Source organism: Chelonia mydas, chromosome 19 (assembly GCF_015237465.2).
Source record: "Chelonia mydas isolate rCheMyd1 chromosome 19, rCheMyd1.pri.v2, whole genome shotgun sequence".
Classification (NCBI taxonomy): Eukaryota; Metazoa; Chordata; order Testudines; family Cheloniidae; genus Chelonia; species Chelonia mydas.
This window is the reverse complement of record NC_051259.2, coordinates 8,546,785-8,558,861: the sequence shown is the minus strand read 5'-3', so window position 1 is coordinate 8,558,861 and position 12,077 is coordinate 8,546,785. Positions and strand designations below refer to the sequence as shown.

The window sequence follows — 12,077 nt, the reverse complement described above, 5'->3', positions numbered from 1 at the left end:
TCTAGTCAACACTCCTGCAGAGTGGGTAAATATTATACCTAGTTACAGAAAGATAGACCGAGGTTAAATGCAACTTGCCCTAGAGGTCACAAGACCAATGGCAAAACTGGGAATGGTATGCCCTATCACTGGCTTTAACTGTCAGACAAAAATTGTGTCTACAGTAGTGCATCACAACGCACCCTCTTGAATTGTGGGAATATGTGCACACACAAAAACCATCAAGATCTGTTTGGTAGTGAAAATATAATTTTATTTTTAGCTGCCAGCAATATACTGGTATATCTGTAAAAGATGATCCATAAGCATACTACAACAAATTGTATGGACTTGTCAAGTATTTCTGCATACCATGCTCCAATTCCAGATGTCCAGTTCTCGGAGTTTGTATCTCTCCCCACTTCATCCCACCCACATACAAAAAGCAAGAATTAGTGTCACAAGCTAAGTGGGCTTACTTGGGATAGATAAAGTTTTGTTCTGAAGATTCTCATTTAACACGTTCAAATCATTATCTGAATGGCAGAGCGTACATTGTGCTGTTCTTAGCCACTGTGTCCTACATGGAGATAGATATCCGTGGGTTTGGCTCAACACATCGTTTTTTTCAACATGTCTGTTCCTTTGATATGAAAAGCTAATTTGCTTCTTTAGCATAGAAAGTTGATTGCATCTTTATCTTATCACGGAACTGCACAGAATTTTTTTCAATCAGTTTAAACAGACCCGTTCCAGAAAATTACCAATTTTATGGGAAAAATATAATTATGCAACTACACAGCTGCAGTAGTCCATGTGGGACTTCGAATGCCAGAGAAAAACAGACACATAGGAAATGTTTGCAGTGCATGAAATCATTTCAAGGGTCCACATGCGTCCCGCTCAAACAGTTTTGCACATGCAGGAAGTCTTTTCCAGAAAGGAAAATTTTGTTTAAAAAGCAAATTCATGTGTATACCTTGTTCTCCAGTCAAAGTGGGAGGGAATGAGGACAGGGAGTTTCCCATTAATAAGGGTTACTGTAAGTGCTGGTGATTGGGGTCAGACTGAAAAATACATATAGCACAGATGGCTAATCCCGCCACACACCACCCTGCCAACGCCCTGCGGTTCTGACCTGGAGGGACTACCTGTAGAGGTGAAAGATGTTTAGTCTCCACTAAGCTCTATACGGAGGATGCCAACAAATGGGACAGCTATAGTGATGCAATGCAATGGGAAATAAGAAAGACAGCCACTCATTTCACAGAGGTCAGCAAGCAGCCACCACATGGCATATCCCCTTTCAGTTACTAACCAACCAGAGGCTCATTTGAACTGTGACTATAAGGGAAAAAGCTCGTTTTTAGTTGCCGTCCAATCTCTGACACTCAATAGCTCATTGTGTTAAGACAAGCAATACATCAATGGGTGCCAGAGACAGCAGGAGCTTTAACTTGGTTCCCAAGCTTTTAACCATGTCAGCCATTAAAATTACTTCGTTGTAGCATATTATATTCAACATCCGTGTTTTGAGGATGATAATTAGATTATTCAAGGGAAATTACAAAGCATCTATGGTTTATACTAGATTACAGGCCTGATATTTTAACAAGGTAAGCGTGCATATGCATGCTTTTTTGTGGCCAATTACCACACCTGAGTGTGCAAACTGGGTCACTGTATATACAAATGGTTAATTATGATCGTGTCCATCCACAGTTACCCAGCACACACAAGCTGTGTGCATACTGAGTGCCTAATCTGTTTACAAAAAAATTGGGCCTGATCACTAATTAAACAACTCCAAAGAGCCATCCTGATCTAAATTTAATAGATTAATTTCAATTGACTAAACCATACCCAAAATTAAACAGATTCCTATATTCCATTTTTAGTTGAGCATCTTAAGCTATACAAAGGCAAAAAAGCACCAAACCAATAAACTTCCATTATTACCCTCCATGTATTAACAACAACAAAACCAAACCAGGTTTTAATCTGACAAAAAATGAAATAATTCCCCTCTCTGGATGTAGCATTGGCAAGTATTAAACCCCTAAAGAAGACTTTTACTGCTAGACAAACTTTATTCGTGGTGTGAATGGGCCTTTAGGATACAGTGAATATAAGAAGGCTACAAATCATTTTCTAACCAGGCTGCTCTGTAGATTTTCCTTTCAGTTCCTGAACGCCCCTGCAATAAATCATAATAGGGCTTGATTTTAAGCATATCGATCGCTGTCTTTGAAAAGACAGGTAACAATTGAGAGTTGTTACAGTAATGGAATTCTAGACCTAAGAAGGCAAGACAAAGGCACCACAAGCCACGTATACAAATATGGAGTACTCTATCACTTATTTCAAGCTAACTTTATGGATATATGAAATAGCAAAAGCAGGATGCTTAGAAAGTCATGCTGTTTTTCATAAAACTAGTGCTTACCAAAATGTTAGTGTATAAAAGTGTGTTTCTGTGAGCATTTTCATGTTATTGCAGTAGGTTTAATATCGGAAAAACAACCTACAAGGAATAGCACTTTCCAGACTTCTAAAATCAGTTAAATATAAAAAAGTATCATTACAAAAAATATGTTAATGCTCTTTGGAGTAGGGTTTGATGGCCTCTAAAATAACCTAGTAATTTATTTCATGCATCAAAACCTTGCCTTTTTGTTTTAAACAAGAAAACTATTCCCTGGTTTAGAAATATTTGAAAATTGCTTTTTAAAAAATTGCAGTGCTATTCCTCAGTGTTGCTGCAGCAAACCTAAACGGATAGTAGTGCAATGATTACGGTTATGCAAAACTGTCGTCCAGGTATGTAGACAAGTGACAGTCAGGGGATAAATTAATACGTAGAAAGGCTGGCACTTCACAGAGCATTATTTTTAAAGAGAAAACAAGAGGGCTTTTCTTTTAGGAAAATGCATACTGTATGTTAAGGCAAATATTCGCTTTTAAAGGTCACTTAAACATGCTTCAGAAAAAATATCTTTAAAGACATTCTCAAGATTTCTACTCTAGTTGCTGTGTGTTCAGTCTTGCATTGCTAATCATTGCACTCCTAGCTATCATATACAGTAGCTATTTGTCAACTAGAACCCTAAACTTTACATGTACATTGTTTACGACAGCACAGTTTTCCTAAATAAATGTTACTAAGACGACCTACACAGAACAAAGGCTCTTTACTACCAAAAAAGCAGCCACTTGCAGTTCTTAAAATGAACCAATGGTGGATGTCTAGCTCTTTTGGTTTCTTCATGATGTGCCATCAAAATGACCTTCTGCTAACTGTATCTGGTGAGACCCAAAACTCCGTTCAGACAGCACCGTTTGTTTTTTAAACTAGTGCTCATCAGGCTCCAGAAGGCCCATACCTAAACATTTTCTCTGACAGGCCCCTAAACAAAATTCAGACCAAGATCCCAACTCCTGCAGTTTGGGGCATTCATATCTGGGTCTGTGGTGGCCATATTTCTGGGGTCTTTTGTTTGTAATCCAACAGTATTTTGTTTTCTTGTTAAAAAAATTGCCAAGTATTCTGCAAAAGGCTTTTTTGGAAATAAGATCCTTTGGTATACGGCTGGGATAGACAAGCAGGTACAGATCAATATGTTGTAGATAACTATTTTATCCTACATGCAGACCTTTAAGAAGTAGTAAATTCCAAAATACATAAATATTTCTTGTACCATATACCAAGAGACTATTGTGGACCAATTAGTGAATTTCAAAAGAGTGTCTACACAGAAATGGACCAAATGTTTGCAATAGTTTGCAATAATAGTTTAGCTATAGTTAATAGATAAAAGAAAAGGAGTGGAGAAAAATAACCCTTTATCCTGGGGTGTCTAGGGTACCCCAATGCAACATTAAACACAAATTGTATTAATGATAATCTTCGTATTTGCTGCTAAAGAAGGTAAAGAAAAACAAGCCTCATTACTCCTGTTTTGCGAATTTTAGGTAATTACTGTACCCGCTCTATCCAACGTAACATTGAGTAACTGCAAATTCATGCAAAATAAATTGTTATTTTATATGCAAAAGAGCAGTCTGTTAGGAGAAGCATTCTGTTATGGAATATGTGAGAAGTCATCTCTTTTGCAAGTGCTGATTAATTAGTGAGTCTCTTGGCTACATCGCTGTAAGCTATTTCAATCTCTTTGTCTCCGGGACAAGTATTGGTGAATTCATCCCTACTATAGGCATTGGTCAGGTATCTCCAAATCCCTGTCATTTCCTTGGGAATATCAAAATTGCGATATTTTTTGGCAACCACCTAAAACAAAAAAAATATATACAATGACTACTTCATGTCCTTTAAGTTACATCAATTCTTCCATTCTTTGTCATACTATCCTCACAGAGTATAAACCCTACAATGTAACTTCCATTAAAGATCAAAATCAGTACATCTTGCCCTTCTGGTATGTATGTAGATCTGGTGGTACACTATACGCTTCAGGAGTACTTGTGGCACCTTAGAGACTAACGAATTTATTAGAGCATAAGCTTTTGTGGACCACAGCCCACTTCATCAGATGCATAGAATAGAACATATAGTAAGGATATATTACACACACACACACAGATGGTGAAAGTTGCCATACAAACTGTAAGAGGCTAATTAAGATGAGCTATTATCAGCAGGAGAAAAAAACTTCTGTAGTGATAATCAAGATGGCCCAGTTTATCCGAGGACAATGAGCAAACTAGTACTACAGATTAACTATTGCTACAGCCAGGCATATAAATTTAACCTGGGGCTCCATCTGCAGTGTGAGACTGCCTAGAACAGTGCAAGGGAAGGGGAACAGAAGTCAGACCATGGTAATAAAGAAGAGAATAAATGGACACAAATCAGATGTCAAGAATTTTAATATTCATAAACCAGTCGGAGAACACTTCAATCTCTCTGGTCACTCGATTTCTGACCTAAAAGTGGCTATTCTTCAACAAAAAAACTTCAAAACACAGATTCCAACGAGATTATCACTACAAAAGGTCGTGTGTCCCCCCGCTGGTAATAGCTCATCTCTAAGGTGCCACAAGTACTCCTTTTCTTTTTGGTAATAAAGAAAAATCTTCATTTTTGCGGAGTTATCCTCTCCCATCTCTTTCAGGTGTGTCTAACTTGTCCTCTGGTCCTATATTTGGCATTGTGCAATTTACTTGTATTACTAAGGCCATTTTCTATACAGACAGAAAAAACATGTGCTTAATGAAACATGGAAAAACTGTAGTCATACAGTTCTTCTTTCTTCTTAAAGTCTCACGACTTCCTTGTTTCTACAGCACATTAAAACCTGGCTTGACTTGGGCCACAAATCTTTTTATCTTAGTTATCTATTAGGGGTCACAGTAACTAAGGTAGGCACAGAAGCTTCACACACATTTCAAGAATCTTTCATTAAATTATTATGCAGTGTGTTAATATTGTGATTACACTTAACGAAGACTTATGTATTCAGTCTTATTTACCAAGTTTATTGCAATGGGATGGGATCCAGGATCTTGTAAGTTTTTTCTATCTTTTACTTTTATTATTTTGTAGGATATTATATACACTATAAGAAATGTAACTGAAATGACTGTAGTCCCTCCCAATAAAATCATTTACCTTGACAATGTGTAGTTTAGGTAGCAGGTTACAGTCTGCTAATGTCATCTCATTGCCATCCAGAAACTTGCGGGTAGAAACTGTGATATCCTCCATGCTGTTCTCATCTATCTCATCAGGGAGAGGAGTGTTCAGGTACTCATCCAGTTTCTGCAGAGTTTTCAAGAGGCTACGCTCCAAAGCTGCAGGAAAGGAATACAGTTTTATGTGAGAACAATAAAGAGGAAGGAAGGAAAGAAAGCAAGCCATAAAGCAGTTTTCAAAGAGTTATCAATCTATTCGCTATTGATATCTATACAGGAAGCACGTCTGGTTCTTGCATCCTCTTCCTGATGTAATGTAATGCAAGAGAATTGGCTAAGCTTAAAGCACCTCAGTAATGCACGAAGCAGGGATTAGTTTATAGACCCAATCTGTACTTTACAATTCATGTTTTAAGAAAAGTATGAATTCAGGACTTGTATATTGAGTGGAAAGAAGTGTGTGTCTACAAAATTCCAATCTCCAGATTTTCCCTTTTTACTCATCTCCTTGTACCTACTGTAGTACATCAGATGCACTTCATAATAGTTACTTGGCACATATATAGCGCTACATACCACTAAGGCTGCTTACATGAATGTGCATTGCTGAGATACCCATGGCAGTGCCAAAACACTGAAATAGACATTCAGTCTCCTTTGCCACAGCTATTATGGCAAAGTCAGTCTTAAATCAGCTTTAGTGGTAGCTGGTAGCATTAGACACTGAATTGAAATCTGTGCTACCTACCAAAACAGGACAAACTGAAGTTTAAGCGGAAGTTTAATCTTACGTCTTGTCTACATGGAAACTGACACAAAATAATTAAATCAGCTGTAATTCACACCTTCAGCACACGTCTGCGTGGATGCACTTATTCTGGAATAAGAGATCCCTATGTCAGGATAGGGCTCTCTATTCCAGAACAAGTGCATCCACACAGACATACACTCAAGTAACTAAAGGTGTAAATTAACAGCTGATTTAGTTATTTCAGTGCCAGTTTCATGTAGACAAACTCTTAGCTCTTCCTTGTTTTTGTCAGCTTGACATAACTTAAAATCATTAAAATATAACCTGTAAGGGTTTATTGCTATCTAAGGTCTGGCCTAAATACAAGCTTGCACCAGTTTAGTTAAATCACTGCAAACCCCTGAGTGGACACTTCTTTTTCATTTAAGAATGGCTTATGTCATTTTATCTTAAATCTCTTCCTAACCGAAATAAGTCACACAAGATTTACTCTGATTTAACTAAATCAGAATCATACACACATAGGACTGGAAGGAACCTCAATAGGTCATCTAGTCCAGTACCCTGAACTGAGGCAGGACTAAGTATAACCTAGACCATCAGTGGCAGATATTTGACTAATCTGTTCTTTAAAACCTCCACGGAGGGAGATTCCACAACTTCTTTAAGTTACTTGTTTCTGTGCTTAACTACGCTTAATTAGCATTAGGAAGTTTTTCCTAATGTCCAACCTAAATCTCCCCGGCTGCAATTTAAGGCCATTACTTCTTGTCCTGTCCTCACAGTAGTTAAGGAGAACATTTATCAGCCTCCTCTTTATAACCACCTTTTATGTATTTGAAGATTTTCATGTCCCCCACCATCACCCAGTCTTCTCTTCTCCAGACTAAAGAAATCCAATTTTTTCACTTTCTTCATAGGTCATGTTTTCTAGACCTTTAATCATTTTTTGGTGCTCTCCTCTTGACTTCCTCCAATTTGTCCACATCTTTTCTGAAGTGTGGTTTGCAGAACTGGACAATATTCCAGTTGAGGTCCTATCAGCACTAAGAAGAGTAGAATTATTTCTCAGGTCTTGCTTACAACACTCCTACTTATACAGCCCAGAATGATGTTGGCTTTCTTTGCAACAGTATTACATTGGTGACATTTGGTTTGTGATCCACTCTCACCCCTAGATTCTTTCCTTTAGTACTCGGTCCCAGACAGTCATTTCCCATTGTATTTGTGCAACTGATTGTTCCTTCCTAAGTGTAGTACTTTGCATTTGTCCTTATTGAATTTCATCCTATTTACCTCAGACCATTTCTTCAGTTTGTCAAGATCATTCTGAATTCTAATCCTGTCCTCTGAAGTGCTTGCAACCCCACCAAGCTTGGTATTGTCTGCAAACTTTACACATGTACTCTCTATGCCATTATCCAAACCATTTATGAAGATATTGAACAGAACCAGACCCAGGACAGATGCCTGCAGGACCCACTCAATATGCCCTTCCAGCTTGACTGTGAACCATGGATAACTACTCTCTGACTATGCTTTTCCAACCAGTTGTACACTCACCTTATAGTAGGTGCATTTAGGCTATATTTCCCTAGTTTGTTTATATGAAACAGTATCAAAAGCCTTACTAAAGTCAAGATATATCACTTCTACTACTTTCCCCCTAGTCACAAGGCTTGTTACCTTGTCAAAGAAGGATATTAAGTTGGTTTGACATGATTTGTTCCTGACAAATCCACGTTGACTTATTTATCACCCTATTATCTTCTAGGTGCTTACAAACTGACTGCTTGATTATTTGCTCCATTATCTTTCCAGATACTGAAGTTAAGTTGACTGGTCTATAATTCCCTGGGTTATCTTTATTCCTCTTTTTATAGACAGGTACTATATTTGCCCTTTTCCTAGACTTCACAAGTTCTCAAAGATAACCGCAAATGGCTCAGACATCTCTTCAGCCAGTTCCTTAAGTATTCTAGGATGCATTTCATAAGGTCCCGCCAACCTGAAGATATCTACCTTGTCTAAATAGTTCTTAACTTATTCTTTTCCCATTTTAGCCTCAGATCATACCCCATTTACACTGATGTTCACTATATTAATTGCCCAATCACTTACGGTTTGTTTGTTTTTTTGGTGAAAACTGACACCAAAAAGGCATTTAACATTTCACCTGTTGCTGCATTTTCTGTTATTGTCTTTCCCGCTTCATTGAGTAATGGGCCCATCATGTGATTGGTCTTCCTCTTGCTTTTAATGTATTTGTAAAATGTTTTCTTGTTACCCTTTCTGACCCTAGCTAGTTTAATCTCTTTTTTGCCTTGGTCTTTCTAATTTTGTCCCCACACACCTGTGGTTTTTTTGTAGTCATCCTTCATAATTTGACCTTGTTTCCACTTTTTGTATGACTCCTTTTTTGAGTTTCAGGTCACTGAAGATCTCCTGGTTAAGCCAGGGTACTCTCAGTTTTGAAAGCACATGTTAAATTTGTTGCAACTCTGCATGCAGGTAAGTCTGAACTCTTGAAAAAGCAAATTAATCAAAGACAACAGCAGAGGGCAGTATAGCCCATAAAACCAATGCAAACCTAGTTCTACAACACTGGTTATATTGGAGGAATTTTATCTCTTTTCTAAATGTAAACACTGCAGAAAAATAGTAGGATTGTGTGTTTTACTTACATTCTCATGCAACCACCATTTAGGAATAAAATAAGACTCCTTTGATGATTCAAGGGTCCAATCCTGCATGGCTCATGGCTTGTCAATCTCAAAATTTGGGGTGTTATCAGAAAGCAGTAGCACTTCCCAAATATTACTATTTACTTTTCACATGGCAAGGTTAAAGCTTTACGCCTTTTTAAAAATGATGTAAGCCAAAGTAGTGCGTGTAAATCAAAACCTGGGATCTGAACATCCTGAATGCTGGGAAAGTTCAGATATGAAGTTTGCAGCTCACTTCCACCATTAATCCAAAGCAGCTGAAAATCTTTAAAGAACACTAAGTTGTATGTGAAATTTGGTACTGCATGTTCAGGTGATCAGTATAAAAAGATATTTAACAAGATCTCCCCCTTTCACCCGGCTAAAACTTCTATACATTTTATAGGCAAGTTTCAAGTCTGTGCAAGTTTACAACCAGCCTCCTCTCCCCCACAGACAGTATTTATAATAAGCTTTTTATAGAAGAAATGGAATTGCTCTGTTCTAGTTTATTACTACTATATGTTGACCTAATTATTGGAATGTTTACTATATGAATATATTGGTTTAGTTTAATGGAGAGTTGTAGGAAAACAAGTAGGAAGGAAACAATGGCTCAAGATAAGCTACTTCTCCACAAGCCCTTGAGGGTTAAGAGACAATGCTAATACAGGAAAAGCCTGGGAACCAGATGATTAAAAGGATGAGAGTTTGAAAAAGTCTCCTTCTCAGGAGAAGGGGGGAGATGGGACAATCAGATTGACATGCAGACACATGCTGGGATGTCTGTAGAACGTAGGGCTACCTAGCTTACCATCAGGAGACAATAATATAGAGACACGTTTATGACTTTTAAACTCCTCTTTTCTCTAAATGCTTTGTTCCTGCTGTTAAAAACAAACACCACTTTGGTTTTCAGATGGCTGTTTGATCAGGAAGAACCGTAGATGCCAGAAATCAGTCCCACCTGCTGAGTAAGCGCTCTCAATACACAGGGTGCAGGAGCCCAGAGCCCTCTCTAGGAGTGGGATAATTGTGGAATTCTACCCAGGATAGGTAAAAGCATTGGTACTGACACCCGAGGGGGTGCACAGAGACCGTCCAAGGAGACGGAAGTGCAGCTAGCCCTGTGACCTGCCCCTTCACGGTTTCAAAGTAAAAATAATTTAAAACCCATCTCCTTGCTTGTTCAAAGTAGCTCCTTAGGCTGTTGGAACAGATTTTAGAAACCTTATTTACTTCTAGACATTTATGCTACCCTAGTTTCACAGAGTGCAGTGCAAACAGTACACAGACTGGTCAGTGTCAACTGTACACAACGCTCACGTTAACACAGGGATGCTCTGGTTACATATGCTATAAGGACAGTTTAAAGTAATAAAACCCAAAACCCAAATTTTACTAGAGTTTTAAGAAATCATGGGTGTATATCAATTGAATGCTGCTTGAACACAGCATTGCCTAACTAGGATTCTCTTAAGAAATGCTGAAATTTTGTTGAATCCTGTATCTTGAATTAAATGATATTTTAAAGTAACAGCTAAGAGTCCATAGACCTTCAACAACAAAATCCACCAGGGAGACACTACAGAACAGAATTGTTCTGAATATTGTTTTCTTGAACACAGCTGCTATAATAGGTCCCTGGGGCAGAAGGTTGCTTGGCAACTGGGAGTTCTTATTTACCAATAAGTAATTTAATCTAAGGTCTATATGTTGCAAACTGAACAACCCATTGTGCCTTTAGTCCGGCTTGGTTATGTCATTATGAGGTTAGTGAGGGTAGACAGTTATTCCTGGCAGCAACAATGCAAGAAGTATTAGACACAGTTTTACTTAAAATTATGCTTGAGCAGCAGCAGTAAGCACTCAAAGTTAAAGCAGTCAGAGGACCAGATAGCTTCTAGTCTAATAGTAAATAAATTACTCTATAATACACACTTTCAAATCTGGTCAGAGTCTTCTGGAATGAGTAACCATCCTTGTTATCAAGTCAGTTCCTTAGCAGTTTCATTTTAACCAAGATTTGGTGTCTCTTGTAAAAAAAAAAAAAAACCACACACACACCGCTCTTTGGATGTCAACCCCAATAAACAGGAGCCAGCGTGTGTGTAGTAACAGAAGTCATGAGCTAGTATTATGCCATTATCCAACAAGTTTGAAAACATACCCTAAAAATTAACGTCTATTTTATAAGAGTAAAAAATATTTCAAAAACAAGTGTATGCAACTGATTACAGATCACACTAATAGAATCACAGAATCATAGAATATCAGGGTTGGAAGGGACCCCAGGAGGTCATCTAGTCCAACCCCCTGCTCGAAGCAGGACCAATTCCCAGTTAAATCATCCCAGCCAGGGCTCTGTCAAGCCTGACCTTAAAAACCTCTAAGGAAGGAGATTCTACCACCTCCCTAGGTAACGCATTCCAGTGTTTCACCACCCTCTTAGTGAAAAAGTTTTTCCTAATATTCAATCTAAACCTCCCCCATTGCAACTTGAGACCATTACTCCTCGTTCTGTCATCTGCTACCATTGAGAACAGTCTAGAGCCATCCTCTTTGGAACTCCCTTTCAGGTAGTTGAAAGCAGCTATCAAATCCCCCCTCATTCTTCTCTTCTGCAGACTAAACAATCCCAGCTCCCTCAGCCTCTCCTCATAAGTCATGTGCTCTAGACCCCTAATCATTTTTGTTGCCCTTCGCTGGACTCTCTCCAATTTATCCACATCCTTCTTGTAGTGTGGGGCCCAAAACTGGACACAGTATTCCAGATGAGGCCTCACCAGTGTCGAATAGAGGGGAACGATCACGTCCCTCGATCTGCTCGCTATGCCCCTACTTATACATCCCAAAATGCCATTGGCCTTCTTGGCAACAAGGGCACACTGCTGACTCATATCCAGCTTCTCGTCCACTGTCACCCCTAGGTCCTTTTCCGCAGAACTGCTGCCTAGCCATTCGGTCCCTAGTCTGTAGCGGTGCATTGG

General features: G+C 38.5%; 1 protein-coding gene across 4 annotated transcripts in view; it reads right to left on the bottom strand.

Annotated features, from left to right (window-relative positions):
* Positions 1–231: 231 nt before the first annotated feature.
* Positions 232–12,077, bottom strand: part of CLIC4 (chloride intracellular channel 4) — a 56,041-nt gene continuing 44,195 nt past the window's right edge. For all 4 annotated transcript variants that reach the window (XM_037881540.2, XM_037881541.2, XM_043532141.1 and 1 more), the window contains 2 exons: positions 5,609–5,790; positions 232–4,267 (listed from right to left, as the gene is read on the bottom strand). In XM_037881540.2, coding sequence (XP_037737468.1) covers positions 4,103–4,267; positions 5,609–5,790 — 347 coding nt within the window. In that variant the 3' untranslated portion in view covers positions 232–4,102. The remainder of the gene's footprint in view (positions 4,268–5,608; positions 5,791–12,077) is intronic.